At 32.8% G+C, this 19,978-nt stretch overlaps 1 protein-coding gene and 1 long non-coding RNA gene across 2 annotated transcripts in view; both read right to left on the bottom strand.

Annotated features, from left to right (window-relative positions):
- The window catches only part of LOC132721278 (fibropellin-1-like), a 54,263-nt gene that overhangs the window by 25,243 nt on the left and 9,042 nt on the right, over positions 1-19,978 (bottom strand). The window contains exons 8-24 of the mRNA XM_060705558.1: positions 19,832-19,954; positions 19,283-19,396; positions 18,474-18,593; positions 18,000-18,113; positions 15,570-15,686; positions 14,554-14,667; positions 13,767-13,880; positions 12,796-12,909; positions 10,243-10,356; positions 8,886-8,999; positions 8,279-8,392; positions 7,747-7,860; positions 6,927-7,040; positions 5,960-6,073; positions 1,736-1,849; positions 1,267-1,380; positions 461-574 (exon numbers count right to left, since the gene is read on the bottom strand). Of these exons, the coding sequence (XP_060561541.1) occupies positions 461-574; positions 1,267-1,380; positions 1,736-1,849; positions 5,960-6,073; positions 6,927-7,040; positions 7,747-7,860; positions 8,279-8,392; positions 8,886-8,999; positions 10,243-10,356; positions 12,796-12,909; positions 13,767-13,880; positions 14,554-14,667; positions 15,570-15,686; positions 18,000-18,113; positions 18,474-18,593; positions 19,283-19,396; positions 19,832-19,954 (1,956 nt within the window). The remainder of the gene's footprint in view (positions 1-460; positions 575-1,266; positions 1,381-1,735; positions 1,850-5,959; positions 6,074-6,926; positions 7,041-7,746; positions 7,861-8,278; positions 8,393-8,885; positions 9,000-10,242; positions 10,357-12,795; positions 12,910-13,766; positions 13,881-14,553; positions 14,668-15,569; positions 15,687-17,999; positions 18,114-18,473; positions 18,594-19,282; positions 19,397-19,831; positions 19,955-19,978) is intronic.
- On the bottom strand, positions 2,923-5,044 carry LOC132721290 (uncharacterized). Its single transcript, XR_009624444.1, has 2 exons — positions 3,309-5,044; positions 2,923-3,008 (listed from the first exon to the last, which is right to left on the bottom strand). It is a non-coding gene; the product is annotated as an uncharacterized LOC132721290 (long non-coding RNA).

Genomic DNA, 19,978 nt, shown 5'->3' on the forward strand with positions numbered 1-19,978 from the left:
AGACGGAATAATAAAAACCCAGTGTTCTGTAAAAACAGAACAAAAATATGTAATTCAAGAATGACCTAAACAGTGCTTGTGAAATAATTGGTACTCAGTATTGAATAATAAACTCTTTTTTCTACACCATCAATTTTTGAAAGAGCAAAACATCAAATTAAAGAAAATAGTCAAAATCAAGAAGTTTTTTTTATGCTAAATTGGTAAAATTAGACCCAATAATGATTTATATTTAACCTCATAGTATAATTGCTGGAACTTCATTTGGGTTCATTTTATAAGGAATGATATAATATTGATTATTGTTCTTTTACATTATTTATTTCACACTATGAATTATGTAAAATAACAAGTAAAAGGATGCATTGTTTTCATGATTGGTTGTTTTATTGTTAAAATAAAATTTAATAAAAAAAAACAAATAGGAATGTATAAACTAAATGTTATGCACATTTCTTACCTGTGTCACATTTAGTCCCCGTATAACCATCAGCACAGGTGCAACTGTAAGTGTCAACATCATCCGTACATGTTGCCCCATTCAGACATGGATCAGGATCACAGTCATCTATGTCTGTATGTACATAAAATATTGAAGTATTCTGCATGGAAACGATTAAATTTCAAGAGTTACTTATTTCCCATTCATTAGGGTAGAACATTACTAAATTTTGGCCGATTTATGTAAAAAGGTCCCGTGACAACAAAATGTGCTTACATAAACCATAAATGTGAACTTGTCCAAACTAAGCATTGAAAATTTGATCATTCTTGTTTACTTTCTTATGTCATATTTCTGAACTTTACTTCGACTAAATCAACAGCCATGTATTCTTATTCCGATACCTACAGCAAAACTTAAAGCAACATAGTTATTATGCAAAACAAACATTTTCCTTTCTCCCTTATGCTTTTCCCACCTTCAATTAGCGCATAAAATTAAATAAGCCCTTTCAATTTCAAAATCAAATAAGGTAATTTTTTCAAATGCTGATAAATATAAAAAAATCCTTACAAGTCAAATTTATAGTTATGATAATAAATTTCCTTGACTGAAACTGAAAGTCATCATCAGCAAAACTATTTTTTACAACAAAATGTAATCGATCGTGATAAATGTGGTTTAACCATTCTTTGGTACCTTTACTACAAGTACTGGAAATAGGAAGTTAAATAGCCAGTAAAGTAACCGGATAGAGATTACGACCTAAAAAGGTAACGGACATTATTTATGTATTTATCAACTAAAGTCATGTCATGCAATACTTGTTGCGCAATTTGTTCCGGTGTATCCAGCAATACAGGTACAGGTGTAGGTGCTTCCATTATCAGTACATGTTGCCCCGTTCAGACATGGGTCAGGATTACAGTCATCTATTTCTGAAACGTGTATAAAAAAGTTTGTTAGAATTATAGTAATACGCGTGTTCCAGCGACATATGAAACTCGATCTAGTTCCGAATGTTTTGATTGATCCGTATGGTAACGACATTATCGTCATTTCTAAATGTATCCTTTTTAATTCACATTTGATTAAAAAAAAACTAAACTTTCTTGTTTATGAATTTTTTTTTGTTTGCATTAAATTCCCACCAACATTTTAAAGGCCTTTCGGCATCACTGGTGTGTAGGCCGGACTCGAACCCATATCTATGAGGAGCATGTGATATAATTTTCGACAGATGTGGCCATATAACCTAATAATCACAAAACTTTTGGACAACAATCAGGTTACCTGTCTCACAATTGGTCCCCGTATATCCGGCAGCGCACGTGCAGGTGTGAGAGACGAGGCCATCGGTACATGTTGCACCATTCAAACATGGATCAGGGCTGCAGTAATTTATGTCTGTGTAAATGTAAATTGAAACATAAGGCCAACATTAATGAGTTGAGTTTCACTTTTGTTGCCTTTTCAAAATGGTTTTATCCATCTTATATACATATAATCTATTTATAACCAAAACTGGTGAATTAGTCTTTGTAATTTGAGAAAATTTTCTCTAATTTATCAATTTTTTTTATTTTATCCATTTTTTCCCCATTTTCTTGATTTTGAGGTTTGAAAAAAATCGTTTTCCTTAAGAAACAGAAGGTTTTGTGTTCTCAAAGAAACAATACACGCTAATCTGTTTTAGTTTTTTTTCCTGTAATTCTATTAATACCACACAATGACAAAATTGATAATGGAAGTTGGGAAAACTACCTTTAATAAGAATCAATTCAAAACTAGTTTTTAAAAAGTTAACCATTACTTGGTGTTTATTGAATGTGTAAGTTTATAATGGAAAACAGCCCTTACGGAATTCACTTATAAGTCACTTATAGGCTATTTTATATGTAGATTATACTTCACTTAGTCAATTCACCTATAAGTCAAGTATATGTATTTTAAATGCAAATTAGATGTAAGTGCAGTATATGTCTGGCATTTTGACATATAAGTGAAGTATAAGTTATATATAAGTCACATATATGTGACATGTAAGTCAAAGATATGCTCAACTTATAAGTAACATATAAGTGACTTATATGTTACATATAAGTGACTTATATGTTACATATAAGTGACTTAATATAAGTCACTTATAAGTAACATATAAGTCACATGTAAGTCGCATATATGTTGCTTGATGTCAAAAAAGCTTGAAATAAAATAAAAGTTTAGTAATTTAATTTCAAAAATGTTTATTAATTTATATTCATAGTCATATAAATGAGCAAAATACAAAATTCAACATACATATCCTTCAGTTCAATCATCTTACATTCACTATAACAAAAACAATATTCATTTGTAACAGCAAGTTTTTGTTTTTTACTGGTTTTCTTGGAATCAAACACTTTATTTATACAATTATTTTGCTGGAAGTCTGTCGGTGAGGAACTATTCAAATCATAAATTTGATCAAATGTTTCTGATTATTCAAACTACTATTTCTTTTATTGATGTCTGTTTCAGTGCTCTGATTCTGTTTCCTCGGAGAACTTCATGTGGCTGTGTTCACCTTTAAAGATAAAATTCATAATTAATTAAAAAAGATGTGGAATAAATTCCGACCATTGTAAATGCAGTTATATTTCATATTTTGTATATCATCAAACTATATTAGCTATTTATGCTTATGCATATACAAATATACTAAGTTACACAGTATCTCATTTTAGTGCACAAGTCAACAGTGTTGTTTAAGAATTGCTAAAAGTCTCTATAAGAATTGATTAACAGCACTATTTGCAACAACATTTATTATGCTCTTTTCTGTGAAAGATTTAGAGCAGTAAGTATAGAGATTAAAAAAACATACCTTTTCAGGCTCAATACTGCATATCATTATTCACCTGGCATCTCAAAGTAAGAACTGGTCCCACTAGCCTGCAATGTATGTAAAATGTAATATCAGAAATCTCCATTGAAAACAACAATAAAATGTTAAATGATTATGATGACCCTGTCTTATTCAGCTGCATAAAACTACTGATTGTACTATTTAGTTCAAATAATATAACTATTAAATCTAGATTTAAATCAATTACAAGTATTAGTAAATCTAAAATAAAAACAGCCTTGATCTCTCAAGTTACAAATTTTAGTTTGCTGCCATCTTACTTTGATTGTTTAATATATAACCTGTATCAATTCTGCATAAATGTAACTCAAAGGTATTTACCTGATTTTGTTGTATATCTTCTTGTCCAAGGTGATTCTTCTTGTCATTCTTATTTACCATAACTATACTTAAACATCTTAAACAAAACAATATCTCTAAATTTCCTAAAACATCAAGTAGATTCTCTGTGATTTCCACCAGCTTGCTAACCTAAATGTTTCAGACTTACAACTGTGTACCTGGGCAGGTCCAATGTTATGTGCAACAGGGTAAATCCAAAAATCAAAGCACTCATCAGTACTATTTTACAATCATTGAATGTGAAAAAAAATCAAACAACTAATAGATATGTAAAGTTTAAAAATCATTATACATTTTTGAAAAAGAAAATGCAATGTCATTTTTTACAAATTCAGGATAGGAAATGTTATCTTTCCCCAAAATAATCACATGGAACAGTCTGATTTGTAGGAATGACCAGTCAAAAAATTAGTCATGCACATATGGTGGCAAAGGCAGGTGGCCAGTTTTATCAGACCTCTGATCTATGTGGTGTATCAGTGGATGTAGAAAATATAAGCAATCTTCAGGCATATTGGTTCCTTGATTTTATATAGATTAAAAGGGCAATATAAACTGTTTATTTCAAGCACTGTTTGTTTAATGTTTAAATATCTAAAATACACTAGGCCTAAATGTCTTAAAAATAACACTTGTATATTAAAATAAAAATACACCTCTTTTTCTTGTTAGAATATCTTACTTCAGCGAAATTAGGTCTGTAAGAAGTACAGTAGGTAAAAACATATAGATTTCAATGTCTGTTTCAAGTTAGAAAAAAAACAAGAGTAGAATTATGCCTTGGGTGACTTTTATGTGAAATATTTTCCTTGTGAAAAGAAATGACATGGAATTTCATTTCTGTCCATGGTAGCCTAGAAATCACTGATTGAATGCCATTTCTGTCCCAATTCCGCACAGAATATGTACCAAAATTTTTTACAGGTAATATACTTAATTGATAATCATTTTTTCTATTATCTTATTTAAAAACCCCCAGCTGTGTTCAAAAATTAATAAGCAACATTTAAAAAAAAATCTTAATTGTTTGTGATTAAGGTCTAAGATTATAGTATTTTAAATTCTGAGTATTTTGATACCCATTGTGTTAAAGCAAAGAATTACAAATCAACTTCAATAAATTTTACCGATTTTCTCATGTTTTTGTACTTAGTCATTTTTTCAGCTTTGCTCAGTAATAAAAAGTCTCGCAAAAGTTCTAAGTTTTCACTTATATCTAACATAGAAACTGGTTACTTCAAACTTCACCAGTATAAGGCACTTATAGGTGACTTGTATGTGACTTATATGTTGGGGAAAAAATGGCCAAAAGTGACTTATATGTAGCATATACCTATAACTGACTTAGACAGGTTTTTTAGACTAAGGTGATTTATAAGTGACTTATATGTAACTTATAGTTCTCTTATAGGTCAAGTATAAGTTGCATATAAGAAACATATAAGTCACTTAAAGTCATTTTGGTAAGGGAGGAGCCATACTTTCAAGGTCCTTATAATTATATTGAATATACTTCATCTGGAGTGCTTCTATTTGTTTCATTTAACACGTCACTTTGAAAGTATATACACACTTTTTATATACTAGAGTCGGCTATTTCAACATACAGAAATGGAGGATCCTCATGAAGTTTGCTATTATATGATCAAACAGTGGGAGTTCTTGATAAAAAAAAAGCTTTCTTATAATTCATTAAAATCAAAAAGTGACATAACTTGGAATTCATAAATCCCCCGATATTATATAATATACTGATTAGACCTGAAATACCACTTTCAACAAACTTATGTCCTTTTCACTACAAAACTTTACCATCTAAAAGTCACAACGGTCAGAAAATAAACTAAAGGGCAGCACTTTACTTGATATACATATACATATAGTTACATTTTACATGCGAAAAAAAAACAACAAAGGTTCATTATGAATTTTCCTCCCGAAATGTTTTATTTTTGAAATCTTGATACAGTTCTCCAAAAAATAGTCATTTGCCATTTAAATGAACTTCTGTTCTGTTGTTATAGTGAATAAGTATTTTGTATGGAAGTCAAAATACTACTTTGTTTACATTTTGCTACCTTTATGGCACATTATTGCACATTCAGCACTATTGTAATCAGATGTTTAAAACATCTACATGTAATAAGCTCTAAATTCTATCGTTAAAACATTATAAACACATGTTTTACCTTTCCAAAGAATTAAAAAAAAATGGATTTCTTAGGCATAATTTAATGTCAGACCTTGTGCTGTGTTAGTTTTTATACCTGTTTCGCAATTGACCCCAGTGTATCCGGCCAGGCATTCGCAGATGTAGGAGTCAACGTCGTCAGTGCATCCTGCCCCGTTCTGGCATGGGTTAGGAGAGCATTCATTTATGTCTGAGGGGTGCATTGAACATGGAAATATTATTACATATTAGTTCTCGTCATCACATTTAACTTAAATGACGATAATCATCGAAGCGTCACATAGAATTAGAAATGACTGTTATCTTCAAGAAATCTGAAGAATGCACGAAGGTGGAACCCATAATGATCTTAAAATTGAGCATTTTTGCCTCGTTTTTTTTTTTTTAAATTAGGTTTTACATGGCACCAAAGCTGTTTATTTCAACTTTGACGACTTTTAAGCTTTATTGGTGGAGGAAGAACTATTCCAGGCAAACAGACACCTGAGTTAAGAACCCAGAACTATCTCATGAAGAATCAATCTGACGATGGTCAGAGGTAGTGGTCTGAATTCAACGACCGTAACCACTCAGCCACAGACGCTCTAATGTTGTTATAAATCCAATACGAACCCAATACAATACTTTTTGACTAGATTCAAGTACAAGCAGCTAAACATATCATTTATAGTTAAATTTTTAAACTCATTTTCTGCTCAAAAATGTTGTGTTAGTAAGTCATGAACAATATTTTGTTTCATTATTTGATTGGGTTTTAAGTCGCATTGACACAGTAAAGGTCAGATGGCGACGTTCCATCTTTACTGATGGAGAAAGACATCAGGTGCCCTTCCATACTTTATATCAGGCACGAATGGGCACCTGAGTAGAACCACCGATGTCCTGTAAGCTAGCTGGCTGGATTGCTTCCTCGCATGAAAGAATCAAAAGTCCCTATCGGGACTTGCACCCCAAGGCGCAAGTGGTTTGAAGTCAACGACCTTAACCACTTGGCCACAGACAGCCCAGAACATTATCGTAAACCTATCTTGAAACTGCATTACCTGTCTCACAAATTGTCCCTGTATATCCAGCGAGACACGTGCAGGAATAGGAGTCAACATCGTCCACACATGTTGCACCGTTCTGACATGGGTCGGGATTGCAATCGTCAATATCTGTTTTACATAACTAATGTATGAATACATTTTTTGCAAGAAAAATACTCAAACTTTTTCAAACGTGCATTGATTGATTGATTTTCTTTAGACCAGGCGGTCAAGGATAACCTACAAAAGTGCAAGCACTTATTTCCAGTAGGGACCTTACCTCAGCAGACTGTAGAGATAGCTATGAGATACAAGGAAATCCGGGAACCAGTCCCTAGCTCTTATTGAATAGATTCCTTGGTTCTTAATTTTACACGCCCAGTGTATAGCACTGATACATGCGAGGATTACCTGGGTATCGTACCAGTAAACCTCTAGTTAGGTGGGAAACACTGAAAGTGTTTCTGAAAAATCCCAAGGGTGTTACCCAGGATCGGACCCGGAACCTCAGGAGTGACAGTCAGTGGACTAACCAACTGAGCTGTCGCGCCATTAAAAGTAAGGTGCACATTGGCTACTTTTTCTTGACCGCCTTCGATAGATCAGTTCTAAAATTGGTACTGAACGTTACATTAAATGTTTATTTTTATATTTACCCCTTTATGTTCTGACTAAATATCATACAGACGTTTTGAACAAGAATGTATTATATATACTTTCTTATATTAAAGTAATGATAAAAAAATAACATACTTAATTATATTGTTTATTCTATTAAATGTTACTAGGTAAAGAATTATTAAAAGATAATTGATTGTTAAATGAGTACACATACCAGTGTCACAATAAGTTCCCGTATATCCTGGACTGCACGTGCAAGTGTAGGAATTTAAACCGTCATTGCATGTTGCTCCATTTTGACACATGTTGCTCGCACAGTCATCAATATCTGTTGTTCAAAGAAAAAAATATATGTGCAAACATGCAAAAATATATGAGCACATCATGCTAAAATATATGTGCACGTCATGCGGAAACAATTATGCGCAACATGCAAAAATATATATGCGCACAATTTAAGTTTTACATTCACGAGGGACTACTTTATAAATGGGACTTAGGAAAGGAAAGTCAAAGTGAATGTTTATTCAAACTATTGCCCTAGATATGAAATAAGAATTCAATTTTACTTAAAACATAATTTTTTTTAAAAATTATTAACCATGAGAATTTGATAGAGTAGTACTCTGGTAATCTTGTCACAAAACAAGAGCATCTTTGAAGCAAATCCAAACTGTATTATTTTGCTATGTATATAAAAATTGTGCCCGTTTAATGAAAAAGTTGCCCCAAAAAAAGGTTGTTACTTATGTCACAATGATCCCCTGTATATCCAATGACACAGTCACATGTGTATGTATTTACTCCGTCAATACACGTTGCTCCATTGTGACATGGGTTCTGGCTACAGGAATCTATATCTTTAGATACGGAAAAAAAGATAAGAAAACTGTTTCAATATAAACAATTTAAGTGCATTTATTGTAAATAAAATAACAACCAGCCATATTGGACTAGCTAAGGTCAGACAAGCGGGCATATGATGTGCAATGTTTCCAGGAACTGGCGGCTGTTCAAGTTTTCAATTTTGGTGTTGAAATCCCTTACATTACAAGTGAGATGTTCCAAATTCATAGAATAGTTAGAGTCCACTCTAAAAATGCAGCAGTGTAAGGGTGGGCAGAGTGGTTGACGTGTCGGACTAGTATTCTAAGAATTGCTGGTCGCATGGGTTCAAATTCCATAAGGGGCAAGCCATTGTTGTCTTGATCAAGAATTTTCACACTCATTGCTTAGTACTGGTTGGTTCCAGGAATGGAATCGAGAGTTTTTCAATCCAACACAATTTAACTAAAATAAATAAATATTATCTAATAAGGTTAAAATATTATAATAAATAATCGATATGTTTACCTATTTCACATAAAGTTCCGGTGTATCCAGGTACACATGAACATGTGTAAGAATTAACCCCATCAATACACGTTGCCCCATTCTGACATTGGTTTGGACTGCAATCGTCTATGTCTATAAATATACAAAAATTATCTCCATAGAAACACCTAAAGGAAATTTAAAAACATATGGAATCTGGTACTTTCTCTATGAATTTTAGCATGATTCAAAAAAAAAAAAAAATCCGAAAAGAAAACAATAAAATCATATGCTTACTGAAAATGGAAAATAAAGATAAAGGCCACTCTTTCAACCGCAAAAAGTCATAACAATGTGATATCACATTAAGTATTCATTCAGTACGTACATTTATGTTATTACCTATTGCTCTGTGACACTTCATTTCAAAACAACTCATCTGAATTTAAAATCTCAAGCATGAAATCTGAACGCTAAGATCTGCTAAGAGATTTTTGTGGACACATTTTACATAACCAAAAACATTCTGATAACCAATATTTTCCCAATTCATGCCAAAAAAACATACACTACATGTCTATTAATGACGTTATATTGAGAGTATATTCTTGAAAAGGGAGAATTCTTCAAAAGCAATAAATAAAAAAAGTAGGTGAAAAAAGCAAACGCAGCGTGATTGAGTCTGTCCATGAGAAAAATCACGGAAAGGACATCAAATCTCGTGGATAATCGCCGCGCATGTCCGATCATAGGATATAAAAAATACGATGTATTGGCTAACATTTATAAGAGTTAAACTTTTATTTGTTGTTTCTCACTGTGGGCATTAAATTACCTTGATAAGTCTTTATCTCCTACTTTGTTTCCAAATAATAAAACTACATGACCTATGGTGTCCCATTAGGGCCATCGTGACACACAACTCAAAACAACAAAAACATGAACATACATTAGTGAAAAGTCGAAAATACGATGATTAAAAGTCGAAAGCAGGATGGTTAAAACTCAACATAATAACATGTTTTCATATCGTACTTTCGAGTTATGTTGTGTCGTGATGGCCCTAACGGGACACCGTATAAAACATTTTTAAACTCTACCTTGCTGAAATAAAAAGTGATAATTATACTTTGCAAAAAGTATAGAGCCAGATCAGTCACATCCCCACAGTCTGGTTGCTACATACTGTTGGCTGAATAACTTAGTCCGCAAAGTTGATAATGGACAGTTCCGTAAAATTAAAATACCTTTGACAGGAATTCAGTTTCCATCCTTCATGTCCTTAATCATAAACCAATACATTGTAATAAATAATGTATATGCATGTGAAACTGACCTCAACTCAATGATGTATAAAAAAGAGGGTTTTATACATCACAAATATTATCAAATTTACTTGTTTCACACATTGTCCCGGTATATCCCAGCAGACACGTGCACGTGTAGGAAAGATGTCCATCGTGGCAAGTTGCACCGTTCTGACACGGGTTTGGACTACATTCGTCAGTGCCTAAACAAATGTTTGAACAATTAATAAAAAACACAACACAATTAAATGTTTTGTTTAAAAAAATATACAAGACAAAGCAATATCTTTAAAGGGACTCCACTGAGGATTTTTTGACATGACGGGACTGGAAATGATTTTTCGAACGTTATGTTCCATTTCATGTAGGTTTAAAATTTAAATCAATAACTTGTTTGCAAAATTCAGATCATTCGCTCACTCTGTTTTTCAGGAATCTAAATCGTTAATCTTATTGTTAAAAAAGAAACCAAAATTGAAAATTTCATTCCAATCAGGCTCAAATAGCATAAAAATGCGATTTTCAATTCATTTCTATGTATATTTTTTAAATTATCTTTGCATATCTTTCAGTTTTCAGTGCTCTAGCTGATGGATGTAAAAAATTAATTATATTTTATTGTTTTTCAGGCTTTTGGACCTCAGTGGAGTCCCTTTAAAGAAGTCTTACTGTTTTATCTAAAATGATCACATACATATGCAAAGTATATCTTAATCTCTTTTCAAGGCAAATTTTTTCTTTCAGCTGTAGAATGGGCAAACATGTGTTTAATATTGTGATTATTATTGATTAAGACCATGTAAGTAAGTTTATTGCTAGTAGAAAACAGCTAATGTGAAGAAAAACTAGAACTCCGCGAGTCGGATGTGTCGCCTTGTGAACAATGTAGTTTAGGAGAAATAGCCAGGACAAAAATGAAATATGAAAAATAGCAATAACTAAAAAAATAATAAGTGCAGAGCAGCAGTTTCTGTGCACTGCACTTCTTATCAATAAGATCTATCATTCTATGATGTTTCAAGTCCATAGCTTTCATACTTGAGGAGAAATGACCAGGACAAAAATAAAGTAAGAAAATCAACAAAGGGCAATAACTCAAAAAATAAGAAATGCAGAGTATCAGTTCTTATGCACTGCACTTTTTCTTCATGAGATCTATCATCCTATGAAGTTTCAAGTCCATAACTTTTATACTTTCGGAGAAATGGCCTGGACAAAAATTAAGTATGAAAAATAACAAAGGGCCATAACTCGAAAATTAAGAAATGCAGAGTACCGATTCATGTGCACTGCACTTCTTCTTAATGAGATCTATCATCCTATGAAGTTTCAAGTCCATAGCTTTTATTCTTAAGGAGAAATGGCCAGGACAAAATTAAAGTATGAAAATAAACAAAGGGCAATAACTCAAAAAATAAGAAATGCAGAGTAACTGTTCTTGTGCACTGCACTTCTTCTTAATGAGAGCTATCAGGGCCAAAAAACCCTTCTTTGTAGAGGCCGAATATAGGCTGCTTCCCCAACCAAACTAGCCTCTTTTTTTCCCCAGTTTGGTCCTCAAAACTCCCCAGTCTTTTGACATTTCCCATAGAATTAAGAATAAAGTTAAATAATGGTGTTGAATTAAGGTCTTTTACTGCCTTATTTGTATTTCCCAGTGTTTTTTTGCTTTTCTATTTTGAAGACCTTGTTAAAAGTTTGTGTTAAATTTGAGACCCCTTTTCCCAAAGTATGCCAAAATCATGCATATTTTCCCCAAGAAAAAGGCTGAGGCCCCTTCCCCAAAAATGGTGTTTTGGCCCTGGCTATCATCCTATGAAGTTTCAAGTCCATGGCTTTTATACATTAGGAGAAATAGCCCGGACAAAAATAAAGTATGAAAATTAACAAAGGGCAATAACTCAAAAATTAGGAAGTGCAGAGTACCGGTTCTTGTGCACTGCACTACTTCTTAATGAGATCTATCATCATATGAAGTTTCAAGTCCATAGCTTTTTTAGTTGAAGAGAAATGGCCCGGACAAAATTAAAGTATGAAAATTAACAAAGGGCAATAACTCAAAAAATAAGAACTGCAGAGTACCGGTCCTTGTGCACTGCACTCCGGGTTATTGAAAGAAGCATGCATACCAAGTTTGAAGTCAATCAGACTTATAGTGACTGAGTTATGCTCCGGACAATCTTTAGGGGACGCCGACGCTGACAACGCCGCCGCCGCCGACACAGACGCCGCCGAAAAGTAACCCCTATATGTCACCTTTTCAAGGCGACACAAAAATGAGATAAAGGTGGCAAAATATAAAACAAAATGGTACTTTGACTTTCACCTCAACATCAATGTACTCATTACCAAAACGTTGCCGTATATAATTTAACTATATGGTAAATGGGCAAATGTTTTGAAACTGTAACAAGTAATCTAAAATAAAAAGTCTCAGAAAAATTTTTTTTTTTTAGCTTTATGTCCTTTAATGGCTCCTACATTCAAATATTTTTGTAAATTGATTGCAAGATATAGGGTATAAATCAATTTGACGTTGAAGGAAAAACTCCACTTTTTAGAGAAGAGCTAGCTAGCTTCTTTCCTCACCTTTGTTTTAACTCATATGATTATTATTTAAAAGATAAAACAAACAATATTACCTAGTTCACAATTTGTCCCAGTATATCCAGGGCTGCACGTGCAAGTGTAAGTATTAACACCATCATTACACGTGCCGCTGTTCTGACAGGGATTTGGGCTGCATTCATCTATTTCTGTAGAACAAAAGAACAGGGTTTTTTTTATCAAACATTGCCTCAATCAAGTACAAACAAGCTTTGTTTATTTTTCAGCCATAGTCTATTTGTTTTAACATTAACTTTCGTTATATTCAGATACTATTCGCCATCCCCTTTCAGGTATATACTGGACATATAATTTGCATTGTATGCTATGTAGTTGCTACATATTAGAAATATGGTTTAAGTTTAAATTAAACGTTTAAATCTGGTTTACAGATGAGTGTTCTTATTCTATAGTTACGTTTTATATGGTTTCGTATAATAAAAAAAATCACTCTTATTTCATTGCCATGCCTTTATGATCTTTGAATAATGGCCATACATTGTTTTCATACATTTGTCGGCATACTTTAGAAAGAATTAAAACAAATACTTATATTGGTTATAAATCTGATGCTCTTATTTCAAACATGATCCTTATAATGGTGATATGATTACCATAATGGTGACATGATTCTTATATTGCTGATATAATGGTAATGCTTTGTGATGTGATGCTAACATTGGAGATATGATGCTTAGTTTGGTGAAATGATGCCCATAAATGTGACAAAATGCTAATATTGGTGATATGATGCTTGTATTGGTGACATGATGCTTATAGTGCTGATATGATGCTGATATTGGTGATATTATGCTCCTTTTGGCAATAACAAAGCATCACAATGCTAATATCAGCCATATAGATTTAAATATATATAGATATGATGCTTATATTCATTAAATAATGATAATACTTGTGAATAAAATGTTAATATATTGGTGACATGATGTTAATATTGGTGACATGATGCTAATAATGGTGACATGATACTTATTTATTTACTTACCAGTATCACAGTTTATGCCAGTATATCCCGGACATACACAGATATATGAATTGCCATAATTGAAACAAGCACCGTTCACACAAGGATTCTGCTGGCACGCTGAAGCTCCTGTCACTATATGTTATACAAAGTTTCCAAAATTAGGATTTGCATATCTTTAATTGGTGTTTTATGTTATTTTAAACGATTAAATCACTCTTAATAAAAGCTATTCTAAATGCAAGATTCTTACGATGAAATCATATTTTTTAAACTGTTATTGTGTTTTTCATTTAAATCATCAATTATTAGTAGTTACACTAGAGTATTCATTATCTTGTTTTTTTTTCTCCCTTTTTGTTTATCGGTTTAATGTAAGTCCTTATTTTGATACAAAAGTATTGTTAACTTTAATTATGAAACAGTAATGTTTTTTTTTTTCTATACCCTTAGTCTACAGGAACCAAAAAGAAAAAGATAAGCCTTAATGTTAACAATGTGGTGTTGGTAGTTTTCACTCCAGATCACGCCAATTGGCCACATTGAATTTACCAGAGCACTGTTCAGCCACAGCAACATTTCTGGGAGGCTGTCAAGCAGTGAACCAGATCTAGTTACCTTCACTTTGATCATAGAAAGGATTTCATGATCAATTACAACGAAAGTGACCTGCACTGTTTGACTGTTAAAATTTCAAAGGTTGGGTAAACTTTAATTGGACTCTTGCAATTTTAATATAGGCCAAATCCATCATATAAATTCAGCAGGCAAAGGATAATAAATTAAGCAAATATGTTAAATAACTTACAGATCTGACAATTTCGTCCAGCGTATCCATACAGGCACGAGCAGGTATATGTGTAACCACGATCTGTGCATATTCCACTATTTTGACAGGGGTTTGGACTACAATCATCAATTTCTAACGGAAAGAAAAAACAAAACATATTATAATTTAATAAAGGAATCTTTTTTTAGGTATCTACCAGGGTCGTTGATTTTACTAAAATTAAGTTTGGGTTGATTTATAGGGGGTTTGGAGGCATGAAACCACAGGGTTTTGATTTTGCTTTGGAATATCTGAGGTGTGTTTTAATTTTTATTTATTGCAATTAAGGTTTTTTTTAAATTTTTTCACTTGACTAACATTTTAGACCGTGGCCTGCAACCCTGTCTTCTGATCACTGCTGGAACGAGCGTGGATTTATGATATTGACTTTTAGGAAGATATACGACGATCTACGTATCTAGAAGGGGTTGTCTTGTATCTCAAGCCTCCGGGCTCAGCAATCGTGTGTTTTAACACTACTTGTGTCTCAACCACGCTCCTCGTATGACAAAAGTGCTTCTAAATTCTAAGCCAACTCGAGAATGGATGGTTCAAATAAGTTTTAATTTCTTTAAAATTTAGCTAAGATATATAGCTATATAAGAGCACTTCTGAGAAAGCTAAAGTATGTTTCAATATTTAAATATTAGTAAAACAATTATACCGTATTAACGAGAAAATAATCTCGTTATTAAAAGTTTTGTTATTATTACGATTTAGTACAGTGATCCCCTTAACTCGAACTTGGATACATCGAACATTCGGTTATAACAAACCCTTCTGCCTCCCGATTTTTCTCCATCTTTATATAAAGACTGTGTTTTATTGTATACTCGCTAATAGAATAAACTCAGTTATAAAACACTTAATATTCAAGTCCTAAACAATCAGATATACCACTGTTATTCAGTTGTAAAAACATTCACTGAATATTTCTTAATTTTAAAGAGATATGTCAACAAAAACAGAAAATAGAGAAATATGGAATGGCCTACCTGTTTCACAAACGGAGCCTGTATACCCTGGCCTACATGCACAGTAAAATGACAAGTCAATATTGTAACAATTTCCATTCTCACAGATGTTCTGACTGCATGCACTTTGTGACAACACTGTATTGTAAAAAAATGAGCCGCGTCATGACAAAACCAACATAATGGGTTTGCAACCAGCATGGATCCAGACCAGCCTGCGCATCCGCTCAGTCTTATCAGAATCCATGCTGTTCCCTATCAGTTTTTCTACTTATAATAGGGTTTGTAAGCGAACAGCAGATGCGCAGGCTGGTCTGGATCCATGCTGGTTGCAAACGCACTATGTTGGTTATGTCATGACGCGGCTCAAATTGTATAGTGCTGAGATGTATATTAACGTCAGAGATCGAATATTATAAGCTACAGCGGTAAAATACGTTTTGATTGGATAAAACAGGAAGAAATGTTTCTATACAAACCAAAATCAATCGTCGGATACCCACGGTTGATTAACATATTACATAGCATGATGTTACGGTACAGCCATGGGTATCCTTCGGTGACCAACATCTTATATATCTAACATATATCACATTACCTTTGTTTGTTATTTTATTATACATTTGTTTATCACACGTTTGCTGATTCTGAACATTTTGGCTTTGGTTGTGGTATTTCTCTTATTTTTCTTCTTTTTTTTTAAGATAAATGATCTTTATACGAGGGTTGTCCCAAAAGTCTGTGACAAATTGTATAGACGATTCATTTTTAACGCCAATAGAAAATAATTCACACATATAACCGTTAAGTTTATTATTTAACATTACAACAAATCATTTACAAAAATTTTACTCTAGTTACTTAGAAATTTTCAGTATTAACAAAATTGGTTTGAGTAACCAGCGCATGTCAAATAATTTGCATTTTGTTATGAATAGGCTAAAATTAATTACGTATATTTGAAATATCTGATGATGTGTCTGCACAATGTCACGTTGACTACCTCTGCTAATATGTTTACATCATCCTAGAAAATTTTATTTAAATAACTTAAGAAAAGAAAAAGATACAAATAATTGAAAATAGGAAAGTTAAAATGGCGACGTTCGAAGAATTTGCGGCGCAGTGAACAGGTCACTAAGGTTTTATGACTATTTCGTGATGACAAATGTTACGATTTTCAACAAATATACCAAATAGAACAGTTTAACAACATATCCTGAGCCTTTGTGTACAAAAGGCATGAACGGAACCAGAGTTTCGCGCTACAAAAAGCGAAAATAAGGAAAACAAGGATAGGAAGACCGATCTCCGTCGCCTATTTCCTACAGCAAAAACAGTTGCAACGAGACCGGAAGTTTGCGTATAGAAAAAATTAATGTATGCCATCCAAACATTCAACAAACATTAACAACATCATGATTGGAGTCTGTATTTGACGATTTATGGGCGAAGCTGCACCATTATTGCGTTTAAAGCTATTGCGAGTATTTGAGAAAGGCGCCTTATATAGATCATACGCCGTCTTTGACGTTTGACGTGCGCCGAGATTCAGTTAGTTGCCATGGTGTTAATGACATATCTTTGTTGTTTGTTGATATTTTTCTATGTAAATTTGTGAAAATGTTTCAGTTATATAGGTTTATAACATACTAAAATATCAAATTCGTACCTGTTTTATTTAGCTTTTAAACAATATTGTCACAGAATATTGGGACAACCCACGTATAAACAATGTCAATTATTTTGCATCGATGCCTATAATTGTATTGATATGTATGTAAATTAAACACAGCGTTTTATGAATAGTTTTTAGTCGTAACTAAATATGGAAGGAAATTACTGGACCCTAACTCTGCTTTGTTACCGAAACCATTGCTTGGTACCTAGTTTATTTTTTGATACCCTGTCTATTGCTTGTTACAGGGTCTGTTTACTGTTAAGTACCCTATCCATATCTTGGTACCCTGTTTATTGCTTTGTAACCTTTCTATTATTGGTACCTTGTTTATTGTTTATTATCCTTTCTATTGCTTGGTTCCCTAACTGTGGCTTTGTTCCTTGTACATTATTTTTGACCCTTTTTATTAATTGGTAGCCTATTTATTGTTTAGTACTATATGCATTGCATGATACTTTGTATATTGTTGTGTACCCTATTTATTAACAAGTTCTGCTGCTTGGTACTCTACTATTGCCTGGTACCCTATCTATTGCTAGATACCCATTCTATTGCTTAATTACACTATCTATTGATTGGTACCCTATTTATTGCTTGGTACCCTACCTATTGCTAGATACTCATTCTTTTGCTTAGCTACATTATCTATTGATTGGTACCCTATTTATTGCTTATTTTTTGCTAGAAACCCTTTCTAGACTTCATACTCTATCGAGTATTTGGTACAATATCATCTATTGCTCGAGTGCACGTTTCGGAACATTTCGTACCTGTTCCACAGGAAGTTCCAGTGTATCCGTTACTGCATGCGCATGCGTAGGAATTAATCCCATCAATACATATTGCTCCATGTTGACACGGGTTCGGACTGCACTCATCTATTTCTAAACATATATGAAAAAATAAATAAGTTTTTTTTACAGAAAAAGTCTATTGAGACAAATGGGGTTTTCAAATGTTTTGCTGATTGTAACATAAGTGAATGAGGTCACCTACTTGTACTAACTATAAAAGTTTTCTGTAGATTCTTGTGAGGTTGTTGCATACTGGGCTAAACTGCTGGACAACCCACCCGTCTTTTACATGCTCCAGGAATCAAATTATCTTTTATTTCTTATCATAATTATTATTTAGTCATATTTGATACTTTAAATGAACTGTCCTTAGATAACTAAAATATTGTGTTGGTCTTGGAAAACAAGTGACTTGTACAAAAAAGACCAGAATTGGAACCGGAAGTTTACCTGTTTCACAGAACGTTCCGGTGTATCCTGGTACACACACACATTGGAAAGCATTACCAATATATTGACAGTATCCACCATTTTGACAAAGTACTTGTTGGCAGGAAGTTTGAGGTATGACTGTTAAGTTATAAAAACTACATATTACTTAATTATATGTGTTATATACTATATAAGTATTACAGCTTCGTGATGAATGACTGATATACAGCATTCAATTTACGTTATACCTTTCATGTCATTTCAATGGTATAGAACTGAAACGTAAATGTTTAAAACCTTAATTTTACATATGGTTTATGTATCCTTGGTCATAATACAAAATTACATATAAAATTGTTCTATCATAATTTAAGTAAGCAAGTCATTTCTTGAAGGCATGTTATTTAATTGAATAAGATTAATAATATCAGTCATATGTTGCTGTTCAGATCGAAATATCCATTCCGTGGTGAAACCTGCTCATTGAGCGGTAACAAGGCTTGCCAATATGTTTCTCTTGCATATTCTACCATATACAATCATATTTTAAATTCTTTACCTTATTAAAATGATTTTGTGTGGAAATTTATGAAACCCGTAACTATTTTCTTACAACAGTGTAAGAAGCTACAACTCCATTCATAATGACGAAATTACGTCAACCTAAGCATGCCACGTGTATAGCACGCAACCCATCTGGCACCCCTATACCAGATGAAATTTTCAGCATGGATAAAACTAATGGAATTGCCACTTTGATATGCAAGAAAAAAACAACTCATCTTTATCATACTATATACATGTAGTCAACAGATAAATGATTTTACCTGTTGCACAGTTGGTCCCAATAAAGCCGGCACTACAAATGCAACTATAGAAATTTACGCTGTCAACACAAGTCGCTCCATTCTGACATTGGTTTGGAATACACTCGTTGATTTCTTACCATAGATTAAAAAACATAATTTTAATCATATGATCAAATAGTTGTGTTGCTTAATCATATGAAATAGTAGTTATGGTGTTTCAATTATATTATGGACAAGTTGTGTTGTTTTCACCACATGACAGACTATGGTGAAATAATTTTCTCGTTTAATTTATATACATGTAGTTGAATAGTTGTGTTGTGTTAAACATATGATGGAATAGTTATGTATGTTGTGTAAAGCAACTGTGCTAAGTTCTGTTGGTTCAAAGGGATTTTGGATTCTTTCATTTGGGCAACTCAGAATTTTGCATATCATTGAACAGTTGTGTTACTATGTGCATATCAGAATTAAAATGAAGACAAATTATGTTCGGTTATACGCTGACGAAACTATCATTTAAATTTCACTTATTAGAATCACTAATAATTTACTATATAAACATACCTATTTCACAATTTGTTCCTGTAAAACCTGGCTGACATGTACACACATACTGGAAATTACCAATATCATAGCATTGTCCACCATTCTGACATGGGCTTTGACTACAGACATTTTGGGCGATAACTGTATTGCAAAATAATAAAACCA

This window comes from Ruditapes philippinarum, unplaced genomic scaffold, assembly GCF_026571515.1.
Source record: "Ruditapes philippinarum isolate M1 unplaced genomic scaffold, ASM2657151v2 ctg231_1_1_1_1, whole genome shotgun sequence".
Lineage (NCBI taxonomy): Eukaryota > Metazoa > Mollusca > Bivalvia > Venerida > Veneridae > Ruditapes > Ruditapes philippinarum.